The sequence below is a fragment of the Squalius cephalus genome (genome assembly GCF_949319135.1).
Source record: "Squalius cephalus genome assembly, chromosome: 3".
Classification (NCBI taxonomy): Eukaryota; Metazoa; Chordata; class Actinopteri; order Cypriniformes; family Leuciscidae; genus Squalius; species Squalius cephalus.
The window spans coordinates 35,215,906-35,234,152 of record NC_137124.1 but is presented as its reverse complement, the minus strand read 5'-3'; the positions used below and the strand labels follow the sequence as shown (position 1 = coordinate 35,234,152).

The following is an 18,247-nucleotide window of genomic DNA, read 5'->3' as shown; positions in this document are numbered from 1 at the left end:
TGTTTTTAAACGGCACACGCAGGAAAAAAATGGGTCACATAAACCCACGAGTAACTCATAGGCCAGGGTTCCCTCAGAAATGCCATTCGTGTGATGGTAATGCTTAATTGTATTACATTCACATTCGAATGTAATGTGCCTTTTTCATTGGTGAGTAATAACCTTTCAGAGATGATTTAATGAGGTTGCTCCGGAATGGGTAATTCCATGTAAATCCCAGATATTACTGCTGAAATTCAATTTGATAAGACTCGGCCTTCTCGTCCAATCCCAGCAAGATAGCGCAGGCAATTTAGCCGTGCAATCAGATTGTCTAATTCCCTGACACATCATTGTTCCAGATCATTTCCATATTTTGCTAGTTATAGGCATAATTAGTGCTGCATCAACAGGACAGAGGAAAACCAAACATCCTCCCTACCTCCACCACCCACAAACACACGCACAAGACACACACACGCAGATCAAATGGCATAGAGATAACATTTTGTTTCGGTGGGCTTCGTGCAACGGCACCCATCCGTAAACTTGCCACCTTACATGGCAACCGGTCTCCAGGGTGATGCAACAAAGAGCCGGGGTTCAGCAGCCCATAAAGCTGTCATGTGCGTGCACATCACAATAGCGGCAGACACAGAGACCTCAGATATAACAACATCCATCAATCACGTTCAAGGGATAAAGAGTCCATTGTGACTCTAATCAAGCCATTTCACCTGATAAATATCTAAGAAAATGCTACTACAGATTTTTATAATTAACAATTATATATAGCCTATATTATATTATATATAGCCTATATATATATATATATATATATATATATATATATATATATATATATATATATATATAAATGTACAATTTAAAGGCTAGATCACCTCAACTGTCATGAAAAAGTCTGCACAAAAGAAAATAAATAAACAAATGACACCCTGCCTATTAAAAATAACATTTGTGTCGTAAAATACCTGTAATATACAGAATTTTAGAAGGATAGCACTATAACAGAAAATAGTTATACTATATATATATGCACAGTAATAGATGCAAAAAAAAAAAAAAAAACGTTGCACTTCACAATGACAAAATAATCCACAACATCAACATGTTCCAAAATTACACAACAGAAATAAGCGTGTGCAACTTTCAGAATCTGCACTGCACGTCATCTTGATGCTGAATAATGTGTATTATGCTTTGTGTCTGTGGAGTCAGCAAACAAGCAGTAAAAACAAGGGGCCAAACAAGCACAAACTGATACAGATGGAAAATTATTTGAAACATTTATGGAAGCAAAAGAGGAAGTGGAGCGAGTTCAGTAGAGTTTCACACACCTCTTCGGAAAGAGGGGAGAGATTTGAGAGAGCCCGTGGCTGATCTTTGGCCCATCTGTTTGTTTCACTACCACCCCTGAAACCCCTCCTTCTCTCTCTCTCTCTCTCCCTTCCTTCCCTTCCCTTCTCACTCTCCTCTGCAAAAATGCAGTGTGCCATTGGAAGAAGCCAGTGGCTTTTCTGCTCGCTAGAAGACAGTCTTTTGTGATGGAAAACTGTACTGATGGTGTGACTTCTACCCTGGGGGAGGGTCAACTCCTGAAGACAGTCACACCACAGGAAGATTCAGAAATTGGGGACAGATGTGAGAGAAGCAGCAGCAAAAAAAATAAAAAAATAAAATAAAAATTACATATATTATATTTAATTATATTATATATAAACCTATAATAATATTATATACAATGAATTATGCATAATATATAATATTACATTATTATATATAAATATTATTGGTCTGTGTAGTTGTGTAGTCAATTCATGAACAAATGACTAATTAATGAATGGATAAAAAAAAAAAGACACACATCTGTGTGAATCATTCAGACAAATTCTTCAGTGAATCTCACCTAACATCTGAACTCACTGAACGGCAAATCATCATGATTTTCATTTTTAACTCAAAAAGAACCATGAATATTTTCTTATATAATAAATAATATATTAAAAAAAAATGTATGTATATTTTTCAAAAAGTCATATATTAAAAAAATAATACTTTTATTCAGCAAGGACGCCTTTAATTATTCAAAAGTGACAGTAAAGACACTTATAATGTTACAAAATTTCAAATAAATGCTGTTCTTTTGACGTTTCTTTCATCATAGAATCTGAAAAATGTAAAAAAATATTAGGCAGCACAACTGTTTTCAACATTGATTATAATAAGAAATGTTTCTTGAGCAGCAAATCAGCGTATTGGAATGATCTTTGACGTACCATGTGACACTGAAGACTGGAGTAATGATGCTGAAAATTCAGCTTTGCCATAGCAGGAATAAATTACACTTTTAAATATATTATAATAGAAAACCGTTATTTTTTATTGTAATAATATATCACAATATTACAGTTTTTTTACTGTTTTTCTGATCAAATGAATGCAGCTTTGGTGAGCATAAGAGACGATATACATTTATTAAATACACGACAACACCCTCACCCATCTCTGGCACTTCCTGTGGTGACTGCCTTCAGAGAGAAGCGTCTGATCGGTCCACACATTGCTAAATGGATTGATGACAGAAAGACGGGTGTGAAAGAGAAACGGGTTGGATACTCACCCATTATGCTGGAGCTCATGAAAGGTGTTGGGGACAATCCTTCATGGGACACTAATCGACTGTCACTCAAGTGATCAGCATAATGAGTGCTGTCTCCAAACCCCTGGGGGAAAGAGATCACAGCATTAAACACATTATTAGCTGGACCTGCTAATTGAGTGCTATGACACTACTCTAATTACTGGGGGAAAAGAGGGGAGCACAAATGGTCAACTGTCCCCCGAAACGATCGATATTTCTCCACTCTCCTCATTAAAAAACACTTTCTTCAAAGTCTTTGATGAATTTCATTAAAAGGGCAAACAAAAGAACTGAAGAGAAGATAGCGCTTGTGTTGCGATTGTGTAATTGTAATAAAGTTAATGGGGCACAAACAACAACAACAAAAAACAGCTATTGAAACATTTGCATTTATCAACAAAATTCATGTCATATTAAAATGGTTTATTTGATCCCATTTTCTTTAATGTGAACACACTGCCATTCTATATAGTGATATAACAATAATTCAGGCATTATTTTTATTAGATTTCTAAGCATTAAAAATGATTGAGTGCATTGTGTTTTGATTATTACTAAGATCAGTGTCACTACTAGCGCACATCTTTAGAGATGCTGCTAGAAGTTTCTAGCTCGGTTGTGAATGCCGTTGCTAGGCAACATTTTGGTTTTGTGTGGCAATCCTACTTTTTGTCGCACTTCATTCATGATGATATTTCTACGTTGTACATTGTGCTAGACTGGTAAGGATTTGTGTGCATGCAAAACGGCGGTATGATGCATCAAAAAATCCCATAAAACTGATGAAGTGAGGCGTTTACTAGAGCTCGACACAGATCAGGTCTTTATGCCAAAAGCCTGCTTGTACTTAAAAAAGTAGAATAAATAAGTCAGGTTCTCTCCTCGGCAGCTGAGGTCTGCCCTTTCATGACCGTTATCAGCTTTGGGGGGCTTAGGTCTAAATATCGGTCACAGTGTGGGCCTTTAAAACTCAGAGTCCCCCCCCCAATAAAGATACTCTGTGGCTGTGTTAATCCTGGAGCCGGTGAAAATCCGCCTGGCGCTACAGTCAAATGTGTCCCCCAAACCATATTAACTCTCTCCTGAGGGGCCTACAGCTGCCGGCCGTCCATTACTCTGGGCTTTTCCTTCTCTGCTTTCAAAAAAGTATATATCATGGACTATTACTGTGTCTGTTTTCCAAACGGATGAAGATTGAGTAATTTCAAAGGCAGTGGAGTGTTGTGTGGGGCAGAATCGATTCGGAGAGGTTCCCTATCGTGTCCCTGCCGTTTGTGTTAATAACGCTATGAACTGCCTGACTAATAGCTTCTCCCCTGAAGAGACACAGTGGGAGGGGGTGGGAGGCAAAAAACAAGCCCCAGAACTGCACTGTGCTCCCCAGCAATTTGGTAAGCATGATTTAGTAAGCTTTCCAACTAAAGGAGCACAGTGCACAAATACAATTAAAAGGATAGCTCACCAAAAAAACTAAAAATTCTGTCATCAGGAACTCGCCCTCATGTTGTTCCAGACCCATAAGATTTTCGTTCTCTTCAGAACACAAATGAAGATATTTTTTATGAAACCTGAGAGATTACTGTCCATTTAAAGTCCATACCACCAAAACTTTAAAGCTTCAAAAAGTTCATAAAGACTTTGTGAATATAATCCATACAAATCGAGCAGTTTAATCCAAGTAGAGGTGGGGAACGCGACCAAAATCGTATTTCGGGACATGAGAAATTTTATTTCACAATAAAGACACGATATAGTCATTACTGTTACTTTAAGTTTTGTTATTAAAAATAAGAACAAAGAAGCAAATTACAAACAATAGGACAAATTAAAAAACTAAGCTTTTCAGGTACAGTAGGTTTATTTAATTTAGTCATTAATACTTTGAGATGTTAATTCAGGTTTTTTTTTTCCCTAACTGACAACCGACAAGATTGTTAAATAAGAATTAAATTCAATTAGAATGAATAAGTGTCTATGACCCATTAAAATATCAGGGATCTGTTTTCAAGGGTTTAGTTTTACATAGTTAAACAAGAGAACATGAGGATTCACACATCGTCACGTAACGTTCTGTGAACGGAGAAAAACTGAATAAAATCATATATATAAAAGGAATAAATATATTCCACTTAAATAATTAACAGATTAACAAAACGAAAGAAAAAAAAAAACTGTGCCTACACCGTGTTATCCTCTTTTTAAAATTAAAAAAATTCTCGCACATACCTGTATTTACATCCTGTTTAGTACCTATGATCACGCGCGTGAACTCGACAATCGACTACTGTGGACTTCGACCGAAAACAGGAAGAAAATACAGGTATGTGCGCTGGCTGAATAAACATCATTTTTATTCATATCTTTCACATCTACTGCAGTCAGATTCACCGTGTTCACTCTGAAGGAATCACTCACATGACCTGTGCACTTGTAATGACACATCAAGGATGTTAAGAGGTTAAAAGCAGGTTTAAAACTTGCCCCATTGAAGTCAACAGGGTGCAAATTTTAAAAAGAGGATAACACGGTGTAGGCAACACCGATTTTTGTCGTTGTTCTCTGTACTGACAGCACTCCAAATGTACAAAAAATGAGCTCAATGTTAAAATTGACCGGAGTTCTCCTTTAATATACATTAATGTAATAATAAAATGCAACCTCTACACATTATGTTTTTTCCCCCTTTTAAAAACCCTTTTAAAAAAATGCCATGTATAGCCTACTGTCTTTTTTAAAAAACATGCAGCAAGGGTTTTCAAAAAATCTTGAAAAATTGCTTTTTAAACTATTTAACCAATAGTATTAATTGGCCAAAATTCGTACAGTTGGTTAACAGGTAACCAGTTTATTATGAGCATCCCTAATTAATACTACAGAAATTGAACGTGCAAGCACCACATTGAGATCACAGCTTTTTGCACTTCATAACTAACATCATCCATGTCTTGATTTTTATTTTCTTATTCATGCAAGCTTCTTTATCACTCTGAGTCAATAACTTCAAACAGTACTGTGCTATGCAAAAATATTTACATATTACAATATTTACAATATTTAGTGCGATATCAACGATATAGCCCTCTAACCATAGACCCTCTCTATTCCACCCATGTGTAAATCCAAGTCTTGTTTTATATTATTAACGGATTTAATTTAGGCTTTTATTCACATAAAAGCACTGATCAATGTTCATAGAGCTCATCAAATATGGTAAACACAGAAGTTCAACTACTTGCTTATCGTGCGAGAACAAACCTCACTGGTTCTTGTGGAAGCTCAATTGTGTTTATACGTTTGGAATGATATGAGGGTAAGTACATTTTTGGTCGAACTATCCCTTTAACCTCTTTATTATCCATATTTTCCTTCCTGGCCTTTCGAGAATGCCCAATCTCATCTCCCAGAGTGTTGGAAAAGGACAGTGGATGGGAAGATGAGACGTTGAGGCGATCAGTGAGAGCATTAGATCATCAATCACTGCTGCCTTGTGATCTCTGAATGCACGGCTTGTTGTGCATGCTCTCGCTGTCACCGGCGAATGGTTAGTCTGTTTTAAATAGCTAGCACGTTGCAAACCAGCACTCCGTTCAAGAAAAAAAAATATCTCAGATGCTCCTTCGCATCCCAGGTGAATGCCCTGGTGCCGTTTTAAGGCGTTGGGGACGGGTGATAGTGGCGTGATGGACGGGAGCGAGGCATTACGGGACAGCGGGGTGCGCGGCAGAGGTGGTTGGGCTGTCAGATGGGAGGCCTGAAGCCACGGCTGCCCAGGATGTGATGCCTGGCTGTGGGCCAAGGTCAGCTAGCCGGGGCTCCAGTCTGTTCACAGTCCACTAATCACACGCGTACAGAGAGGGAGAAGGAGGGAGAGAGAGTCGCTTTTGTGAAAAAGAGCCTGCTTAAAATGGTTCACAGTTTCCGTGCGAGAGAACAAGGAAAACGTTAGCCGATAGGATTCTGTGTTCTTTGCAGGAAACACAGAAATACAGAAAAGCCGTAGCCTCTATTTAGTTATCGGATAGGACATCTGAGTGCAGCAAGACTGTGAAAAAGTAATAGGATGGATGAAGACGCAGATTAAATCTTTAGCAGGCACTTCACAGCAACCAGCTGCAGCTCTGTTGAAGCTCTTGTGGCTTTTTAAGGGTAAACCACAGAAATACTGTGCAATAGATTCTCACGATAAGATCAAACCTCAGACAACAGCTTTCTAACTTTGTTGTTAGCCATGAGCAATGGACACTTCTGCGATTCAATTAATATCAAGAAGTAAGTCTGAACAGTAACTTGTGAGCGTTACAGCTAGAATACACTACACAACTTTTAAAATCTGTTCAGATTTTAAAAGCAAGTCATCATACTCTACTGTCAATGACGCACTGGAGCCGCTGAGCTCCTGGCCCCGCCCCTACTGATGATGCACTGGAGCCGCTGAGCTCCTGGCCCCGCCCCTACTGATGATGCACTGGAGCCGCTGAGCTCCTGGCCCCGCCTCTACTGTCGATGACGCACTGGAGCCGCTGAGCTCCTGGCTCCGCCTCTACTGTCGATGACGCACTGGAGCCGCTGAGCTCCTGGCTCCGCCTCTACTGTCAATGACGCACTGGAGCCGCTGAGCTCCTGGCCCCGCCTCTACTGTCGATGACGCACTGGAGCCGTTGAGCTCTTGGCCCCGCCCCTACTGTCGATGACGCACTGTAGCCGCTGAGCTCCTGGCCCCGCCTCTACTGTCGATGACGCACTGGAGCCGTTGAGCTCCTGGTCCCGCCTCTACAGTCGATGACGCACTGGAGCCGCTGAGCTCCTGGCCCCGCCCCTACTGATGATGCACTGGAGCCGCTGAGCTCCTGGCCCCGCCTCTACTGTCGATGACGCACTGGAGCCGCTGAGCTCCTGGTCCCGCCTCTACAGTCGATGACGCACTGGAGCCGCTGAGCTCCTGGCCCCGCCCCTACTGATGATGCACTGGAGCCGCTGAGCTCCTGGCCCCGCCTCTACTGTCGATGACGCACTGGAGCCGTTGAGCTCCTGGTCCCGCCTCTACAGTCGATGACGCACTGGAGCCGCTGAGCTCCTGGCCCCGCCCCTACTGATGATGCACTGGAGCCGCTGAGCTCCTGGCCCCGCCCCTACTGTCGATGACGCACTGGAGCCGCTGAGCTCCTAGCCCCGCCTCTACTGTCGATGACGCACTGGAGCCGTTGAGCTCCTGGTCCCGCCTCTACAGTCGATGACGCACTGGAGCCGCTGAGCTCCTGGCCCCGCCCCTACTGATGATGCACTGGAGCCGCTGAGCTCCTGGCCCCGCCTCTACTGTCGATGACGCACTGGAGCCGCTGAGCTCCTGGCTCCGCCTCTACTGTCGATGACGCACTGGAGCCGCTGAGCTCCTAGCCCCGCCCATACTGTCGATGACGCACTGGAGCCGCTGAGCTCCTAGCCCCGCCTCTACTGTCGATGACGCACTGGAGCCGCTGAGCTCCTAGCCCCGCCCATACTGTCGATGACGCACTGGAGCCGCTGAGCTCCTAGCCCCGCCTCTACTGTCAATGACGCACTGGAGCCGCTGAGCTCCTGGCCCCGCCCCTACTGATGAAGCACTGGAGCCGCTGAGCTCCTGGCCCCGCCTCTACTGTCGATGACGCACTGGAGCCGCTGAGCTCCTAGCCCCGCCTCTACTGTCGATGACGCACTGGAGCCGCTGAGCTCCTGGCCCCGCCTCTACAGTCGATGACGCACTGGAGCCGCTGAGCTCCTGGCTCCGCCTCTACTGTCCATGACGCACTGGAGCCGCTGAGCTCCTGGCCCCGCCCCTACTGATGATGCACTGGAGCCGCTGAGCTCCTGGCCCCGCCTCTACTGTCGATGACGCACTGGAGCCGCTGAGCTCCTGGCCCCGCCCATACTGATGATGCACTGGAGCCGCTGAGGCTGCAGCCTACAGTTTGCTAGCTAGCTATGCCTTCGTCACGGAAATGCGTATTACCTGGATGCGATCACTTACAAAACAGATCGGTGTCCTTATTTAAATTTCCGAAAAACGATCATATCAAGAAGAGGTGGATTAATTTTTGTGAAGAGCCACCTTGATGGAGAGCTGAGGATCACCACCAACACCCGCCTCTGTAGTGATCATTTTACACAGGATAGTTTTATAAACTTTCGTCTGAGACAACTGGGATTCACTGATAATCCGCTGTTACTGGTGAATGGGGCCGAACCGACTATCTCCCGCCTCGACCTTCCTCCTCCTGTCCCGCCGACAACTGGTGCCATCATCGGCAGTGCGTGTCCGCTGCCCGCGAGTCAACTTTCCCGCAAGTGGGCGTGGTTTCAGCACAGCCAGCGGACACGCCCCCAGCGTTTGAGAGCAGAGAATACTGCTCCTTTTTTCAAGATTTTGATCGCTTATTTTATTTACTTAGCAGCATTTTTATCATTCAAATTTGGCTGGGGGGGCTAACACATTTTTCTGTGGTGTGACAAACTCGCAGAACACATACTTAATTTTGACTTTACAGGGACTTTAACAACTTAATGACTGAGGGTCAGACCAGACATTAAAGTTGTTCCGAACACAACAAACTCACACAAAAACATGCACTTTGTTTATAAGAGACATGTGACAAATGAAAACAATATGTATTCTAAAATCGGCTCAGCTCGAGTCTGTGCCCATCATACAACATGTGATTTTCTGGCTCTGACTTTGAGCAACTAGCACAGACACGTCCAGACTGAAAATCTGAGCAAAATTCTAGGCAAAAGTTGTATTGTAAAAGTAAATTCTATAACTGTTTAACACACAGACTTTGTGATTTTAATTCTGTCCGAATTGAAGACATCTGTGTTTTTCTTACATACTCTCTCTAAAAAATTATGTAGCAAATTACCCGCTGGTTTTCGTCTAACTCTGGGGTCCTGTGAGAAATCTAATCATGTCCGGATAGGAACGTCTATGATTACCGTATAGAATTTTTTCACAGTGCTTTTCCTCATTTAATTTGACCTTCGTCAAAAACCATAACTAAACAAAAATGTCTCATTGCGCTGCCTGGTGCACATTCATTATGCATTGAATGTGAGTAAAACAACAGTTGGTGGTCTGCGTACTGCTGACATCCAAAAAAGTTTATTTTTTATTTAATTTTTTATCCAGAGTCTGATCATGAACAGAACAGTTCAGAGTGGCCACTATATACAGGAATTACCATTCAAAGGTTTGGGGGTCTGCAAGATGTAAATGTTTCTGGAATGACTCACCAAGGCTGAACTTATTTGATGTGTGATTATTGTATTATTAAAATGTAACTCTTTTCTATTTGAAAATATGTTAAAATGTAATTTAGTCTTGTGATGGTAAAGCTGAATTTTCAGCATCATTACTACAGTCGTCACTGTCACATGATCCTTCAGAAATCATTCTAATATGATGATTTGCTGTTCAATAAACATTTCTTTTATTGTCAATGATCAAATCATTTGGGTGAAACAATGATACATTTTTTAATATAATCTTATTGACCCCAAACTCTTGAACGGTGGTGTACATAATGAATATCACACATGTAGTGTTATATATTTCAATAGGATTTGTGATGCATGTACATGATGAAAAAACAGATGAACTTTGAAAATGTGCCATCCAGCATTGGACACAGATTCATCACTATAAGGGGGAAAGTTATGGCCATTTGTGCAAATAAGTGAGACAAATATTCTTTGCTGAAGGCACTGGCTTGGAAATTATGATGATTAAATTGTAGGTTAAATGCTTAGTAAATGATAAACACTTATGCCAATTTCTCTTTGGAAAATCAAGCACTCAGACACACACAGTATTTTAGTGTAGTTAAACACTTAGATTGTGTTTATCTGATGCGTGCGTGTGTGTGTGTGTGTGTGTGTGTTTGTGGAGGTGCAAACAGCTGTCTTCTGATCCCATCCCCAGCAATGTCACAACTACTAATTTCCATGCTCCTAGAGCAAAGATATCTCATGCGTCTCCGTCTTATAATTCAAATCAGGCCATGGGCGCAGCCATCGCCTATAGAAGTGCTGAGGGGAAGGGCATCGGAAATAAACAAGACAATGTGGTGTGAGAGCCTATGACATTTGACTGATTTCTGATAGGAAGTGACAGGAGATTGACATGAAATGAAATTCATACAGGGCACCCTGAACAAACCACCGTGGAAAAGACAAACAAACAAATAGGAAGCGAGATCTCTGCACTGGGGTTGCACCGTAAAATAAAAATCACAACCACGGTTGATTTTTTTTCTTATTTTGATGAGGTGAATTTCATTTGCATGCATGAAAATCAATCTGATTCTGAGCTTATGGAATGAAATGCATCAATGCTTCCTGCACCAACTGGGTTCAGTCACACACGCCGAGCATGGAAAAACTTCAACCATTTGTTATTTGTCATGACTACTACTAACATATAATCATAACGTCAAGTAGGCTGCACGTGCACTTTCATCTGTCTCTTCTAACAAACCGAATAAACAAAAACATTTCCTTTTTTGATTTTGCAGGACAAAAAGATATTTTCTTTAGTGTGCTCTTTGAGTGGAGCAGCTGCTCTATAATGCTTCTCAATAGTCATTAAGAAAAAATAAAGAAAAGCCGGAGAACATTTTACAGAATGGCACTAAGGAAATGGGGGCAAATGAAAAACAAGAACTTAGTTATGAGTGAATTTCTTCTAATTTGGGCACCTCTCAGACAACTTTCTGTTATAAAAAATTGTTGTTTGCTAGGGTTGGGTGACATGGCCAAATGGATAATTTATTTTTATATCAGCTGATAAATGTCAAAAGGCAGTTTAAAGTTAGATTTTTGCTCCTGAGTGAAAGTTGTAGAAACCAGACCGTCAATTGTGGTTTTAAAATTTATTTTCAGAACATGACAAAAAATTGCCAAACAGGTGAACATTTTATAAATCTGAGGTAGAATATTCAAAACATTTATAATGATAAAAAAAATGTCTACGTCAAAAATATGTATGAGTAAACTTAAGTAAAATGCTTTTCAGTTTCAAGTCCCCCTGTGGTGAAATCAAGCTTTTAAAGTCCAACTGAAATCAAAATTGACCCTATTTACTTTGTTAGCGCATATTACTGGTCTTGTGGTGAAAAATTAATCCGTGCAAGTTAATACACAGAAAAAAATTGTTTGCCGTCGTAATCTTTAATCAAAGTCTGAAAAGTTACTTCCGGTCTGGAATGGCGTTCCTTCTCTGATGATGTAGGTTTGACGGCTTGGGTTGGGAAACGCTTAACCACTCCCCTCAAACCGTTAGTCTGCTATGAGTGAGAGATGGAGAGGAGGAGCGCTGGAGTAAAACCCTGCCCTCTGTTCAATATTCCGTTTCACTGGGAAATACGTCACAACACTGGAGAAAAGTCGTTTGCAACTTCCGGTTCATGCGGACTTTAATTTTGTTTATATGTCTATGTGGTGTTTTTAATATGTTTTAAGACAAACCTTGTGCAAATTCATAAGTATTTTCTCCTTAAAACCGCAGTGAACCAAAGACAGTCTCAAAAACGCATCACAAACTATCTTGTAACCAATCACGTCAACGTATGATCATCAACGAGTGGATCCCTGAGCTGGTGTGAGTGAGTGGAGGTGGGGCTAATTTGCATATTCATAGAACCGCGTATACTAAATGAGGCACGGTTGCATTCAAGCTATTTTAAGGCAAGACGATTTTTTTTTTCTAGGAAAAAAGGTTTAAATATGTAATCTTGGTGATCAAAGATGGGTTTTAAGGGACAAAAGTATTGACTACAGGATGACTTTAACAAAATAAATATCTTAATAGAAAAATGTATTTCTTAGTTTCAGCATGTTAACGGGTGATTCAAATTCTGAAACAGGTTTGTGTTGCCTGACTTTGATGGCATGTACATTGCTGATCAGAATCATTTTCCCCCTTGGTAAATATGATCAAAGATGGCTATAAAAAAATCAATGTGCATTGTTTATCCTTTTGATATTGTATTTAAAAAAAAATGCAAAAATCTAAACTTTTATTTAAGTAAAAGAATTGAAAGTGGGAGGAAATCACATTATGAAATAAATGTTTTTCTCCAAAATACATTAGGAACAATTATTTGCCCCCTTTTATTAAATACTTTTTGCAACCTTCTTTTTCCTTTTTTGGGGGGGGGGGGGTTGTGCTCAGTGACCCATTTTTCTTTTGATTTTGATGTTTGTTTTTGGATCACTGCCCTGTTGGAAGATCGAAACATGGCCCATTATAAGATTTCTAGCAGAGGTTGTCAGGTTTTGATTTTTTATCTGCTGGTATTTGATCGAATCCATGATGCCATGTATCAAGATGTAACAAGATGTCCAGGACCTCTGGCAGAAAATTAGGCCCACAGCATTAAAGATACAGCAGAGTATTTCATTTTATATCATTCATTCATATCCCTGAATGAACCAAACCCATCTTAAGTGTTAGCTGCCAAAAAGCTCTTTTTTTTTTTGTTCCATCTGTCCACAGAACGTTTGAAAAGTAACTGACACTACTGGAACTTCAAACGGGACGGGTTCTACGGACAGATTAAACAAAAAAAATAGCTTTTTTGGCAGCAAACACTTAAGATGGGTTTGGTTCATACAGGAAGAGAAGGATCCAACATGGATCTGAGAATCTGAAGGATCTGGAGAGATTCTGTATGGAGGAATGGTCTCTGATCTCTTGTCAGGTGTTCTCCAAACTCATCAGGCATTATAGGAGAAGACTCAGAGCTGTTATATTATATTGCAGAAAGTATTTAATAAAAGAAGGGCAAATAATTTTTCCCAACGTGTTTTGGAGAAAAAGATTTATTTCATAATGTCATTTTCCCCCCACTTTCAATTCTTTAACTTCAATGAAAGCTTAGATTTTGGCTAATTTTTTTAATAAAATATCAAAAGGATTAATAATGCAGATTTATTTTTTACAGCCATCTTTGATCATATTTACCAAGGGGGCAAATAATTCTGACCACTGTATATATATGGCACAGTTTGCATTGCAGGGTGCAAAATTAATAATATAACATATCATGTCTCTCAGAAATGAACATTTGACAGAAGCTAGATATCATGCATTTAGATCAAATAACCATATGTAAAACCACACATATGGCACCTTACTACTATAGTAGAATGTAACTACACGGTATTTGTTCTGAAAAACAGTAGCCTAAATTCATTTAGTATAAATACAAAAGGCACAAATGCTAAAGCTTAAAAACAAAAAATACAGTAATTATATTCTATTACTCATTTAATACATTTAATACATCTACATTTATAATATAATAAAATTTGATATGAATATCCTACAGTTCGTGTTACTACAGTAAATCTATGGTAAATTACAGTGATTTGAAAATTGAAAAGCCTTCTGACTGTATCGTTCATGGTTTTTCATCTGGTTTTAATCTGTTCAAAATCACAGAGACAATTGTGTTCTTCGCTGAATTGAAGCGCTTCTCACTGGATTTCACAGCGCTGTTTAGTGGTCGTGTGATCGAGACTGATCAGCGAGTAAACGCATCTGCTCTAGTAAGCTCGAGCTGCGCTGTGGTTTGAGCCGAGCTGATAAATGTTCTGTGTGGCACAGATCAAACGAGTAGCGCTGGTTCGTTCCACTTTTGGCACATAAACATTATATTGAACATTTATTGAACTTTTGTTATAATTGTATTGAGGGAATTTATATTTTTATTATTTTTAATAATTATAGTTATATCGACCAGCCCTACTATTGAATATTAAATAAAGTCCTCATCACTGTTATTGTAAAATATATGGTAAAAATACAATCAATTTATTATGACAATACATGTCGTTTTATTTTTAAAATTAAGTTATAAAAGATGTTTTTTATAAGTATGAATTTATAATTTATGGTGAAAATACACCGTTCAAAAGCTAGGGGGTTTGAATAAATGAATACATTTATTCAGCAAAGATCGTTAGATTGATAAACGACTGCAAAGAAACTGTTAACACTGATACAAAAAAAAATCTATTTCAAATAAATGCTTTCTATTAATCAAAAATGTATCCACAAAAATATTAAGCTGCACAACTGTTTTCAACATTGATAATATCAGCATATTAGAACGATTTCTGAAGGATCAAGTGAAGATTGGAGTAAATGATGCTGAAAATTCAACTTTGCCATCAGAGGAATGAATTAGATTTTAAAATATATTGAAATAGAGAAATAGATTATTTTAAATTGCAACAATATTTGACAATATTACCGTTTTCAAAATAATTGCAGCCTGGGTAAGCATGAGAGACTTCTTTACAAAACATTACAGCTTACAGTCCCCACCTGTAGTGTTCCACCTTACGGTATCTTACCAAGTACATTGTCTTGTTAAGTAAAAACACAAGTTACCTTAAAATTTACGGTGAAAAATGTTCCCAGAAGACCCTGCGTGAAACATCTTCACAGTTTATTATATTTTATTAAAACGATTATGTTTCTTCTTATCAGTATGTATAGTGAGCGCATCTACCATCATAAGCCTACAGATGCGGTGTCTTTCTAAAATAATTTTGGAGGAAATGGACTCACTCTCAGTAGTGATATTATGGTAATAGAAAGCCTGTAAGCAAATCAGACACTAATGTTTCATTTTGCTGAGGACAGATAACTCTGAACTGGACAAATGGAAATGCACCGTAGTGTTGTCATCGCATTAGCTGTTGTGTGTGTGTGTGTATGTGGCGAGTTGAGGTGAGGCGAGACGAGGCAAGACCGGTCTTACCCTAGAGGACTCAAAGGACGGGCTGGACTGGCCACCTGAGGCCCATGATGCTTGGCTTGTCCTTTCATCCATACCTGTCCAAAAAACAGATTCACAACTCCATCAATGCCCACCCAATACAACCTTAACACAGCGACAACCACAGACATCAATAAAAAAAAAAAATTGTTCATCAGGTTGCTTCAAATTAAAATAAATTATTTCGTATTATTATTTGGGCTGTTGATATACCATTAATTTAGTATATTTTATAAAAAAAAATAATGCAATAAGAACTAAATCAATCTTGTACACGGATCCATATATCTATGTGAATAGAATTATATATAGTTTGAAACGAATATAAATGGTTGTTTGATAGAGAGTTTCTTAGGTATTTTTAGAAAGAAAAACATGCCTCAAAAATAAAAGATTTATTTGCACTCCAAATCTTTCTTCTGAAAAAAAACTTTCTTCTGCCAAACAACTTGATAAAAGAAGATAAAAGAACATAACTTTAAATTGTTGACTAAAACTAAACCTTAAAAATAAAGTAAAGTATAAGTCTAAAAACTTGAAAATTAGAAAATGTTTCCTTGGCAACTAAATTAAATAAATAGGTTTAAGCTGGAGTATTAAAATGACAAAAAAATCTGAAATAAAAGTAAATGAAGGCTATACAGACTAATTAAAAAATAGCTGCAGAAGAAAGGAACTCATACAGATTTGGAACAACTTGATTTCATTTTTGGGTGAACTATCCCTTTAATTAAAGGTACTACGTTCCCTCACAGTAAACCAACACTGCAGTGTATATGACGCATTACTGATGTCTGTATTTATGAGACTGATCAACATCAGCAAACTTCCAAGTTTAAATCTAATGAAACATGTTGATAATATAAAACACTAGAAAATAATACACCAGGTGAAACTTTAAATGGTCACAGTGCAGCGTTCTGCTGTATTCTGCTGCATTTTAGTGGAACTAAATGATATCATATATTATTTACTAATGCATTCACTGACTGACAATTCAATTGCATGTATTTTCTTAAAAGAAAATGGGGGAGGGGTCAGCACTTCCCATCATCATTCATTCTCTGCTGGACTTATGAAAACGCTTTCCAGGGCCAATGGTTGACACTACAGTCCACGTGAGGAGTGGAAATGTTGAGCTCATGGTGCGTGGTCGTGTCCAGCATGGCTCTCTTGGCAGGAGTAAAGAAAGAAAGCAGCGGAGCCGTTAATCCGCTACGCTTCCATTCAAGCGCTGCACTTTACAAGCCGGCCATGGCGCGTCATTTATTTTGCTTCACATAAATCACTATCAAAAAACGCATCGCTCCCTTTCCCGCGCTGACGAGTCTGTGCCGGTGCAGCCGGGCCGCTCGGAGTTGTCAGTGATGTATTGCCGAAGCTCATCAAAATAGCTGAGCGCTGAAAGTTTGATAAACCTCATATTTTACAATGCCTCTCGTTTCAAAAGACAGCCGCAGAAAACACAGAAACGGATAAATAAATAAAAACGTAAAGTTGACGCAATTGACTTGATTCAACATCTGGTGTGTGATGAACAAAAACAATATCTGGCTTTGAAAATTAAATTTGGCTGAGGCTGTTGGGTAAAGATATATGATTTCTGGCTTCTTCAGGCTGTTTGAGCCAATATTATTGTGCAGGTAACAACATTCCGCTCTTCAGTCTCGTGTACGGGCCTCAAAATTGCAGAGGAAGAAAACATCAATATCTCTCTACACTATTGATAATCCATGTTTGTCATTTCAACAATTCTTTTTTATCTGATTCCAGCCCATTATAACATGGATCAAATGCGAGTAAACAATCGGGGGGAATTATGGTGATCTTAAACACTGACGCTGAGCAGAGGGTTAAAAAAGCATATCAATGTATAAATGTGTGTGTTATTTTCATAATAATGTCGACCATATGCAAAACTGTAAGTGATCTTTGCAGTGCATGGCTGAGCGTGATATAAACTGAAATCACTATCAAATGAACATTTGCATAAAGTAAATAACAAATTATTTACACACACACACACAGAAAGTTTGATTGCTGTTTACTAATCTATTTATATGTACATACATGCATACTTCCCTTTCTTTCCTATCCATTCATCTGTCATTTATTTTTTATTTCTTATCATCCTTTTTCTTTCTTTCCTTCCATCTATCATTTCTTTTTCCTACCATCACTCGTTCTCCCCCTCTCTCTCTCTCTTTCTTTCTCCCATCATCAATTCACCCATCTATCCTTCCTTCTTACTATATCTATCCTTTTTCCATTCATCCATCTTTTATCTCTTTTCTTACATCCATCCATTCATGTATCCTTCCTGCATTCTATGCACTCATCCATCCTTCTTTCTTTCCCTTTCTTTTAATTAATCCACTCATCTTTCTTTTATTTCCCTTTCTTCCAATCCTTTTCCATCCATCTATCTTTCTTTCTCTTTCTATCAATTTATCCATCCAATATAGGCCTATCTTATACACAATTTCTGCCCTCACATGATTAAAAGAGGCACAAAAATAGCTTCAAGTTAAAAAAGGCACGTGCGTGTGTGTGTGTGTGTGTGTGTGTGGTCTGATCTAATGCCAGAGACGGTGTACACAGACCAGAGTTGTGTGTGTAGAGCAGGACAGTCACCACAGGGGCCTTTTAAACTCAGACAAGGGTTTTTCTCTCATTTAACACATCCCGTAAAAAATGTGTACAGTACTTCAATAAAATAGCATGTTTCTGGATAGTGTTTTGGTGATATGAAGGAAAATATTTCTGACACAATATTAGTTAAACAGGG

The 18,247-nt window shown here is 39.2% G+C and overlaps 1 protein-coding gene across 7 annotated transcripts in view; it reads right to left on the bottom strand.

Annotated features, from left to right (window-relative positions):
* Nucleotides 1–18,247, bottom strand: part of tcf12 (transcription factor 12) — a 116,906-nt gene that overhangs the window by 73,420 nt on the left and 25,239 nt on the right. For 4 of the 7 annotated variants that reach the window (XM_079867230.1, XM_079867232.1, XM_079867231.1 and 1 more), the window contains exons 4-5: nt 15,442–15,515; nt 2,621–2,723 (exon numbers count right to left, since the gene is read on the bottom strand). In XM_079867230.1, the coding sequence (XP_079723356.1) occupies nt 2,621–2,723; nt 15,442–15,515 (177 nt within the window). The remainder of the gene's footprint in view (nt 1–2,620; nt 2,724–15,441; nt 15,516–18,247) is intronic. The other 3 variants (XM_079867235.1, XM_079867234.1, XM_079867236.1) reach the window with 1 other exon arrangement.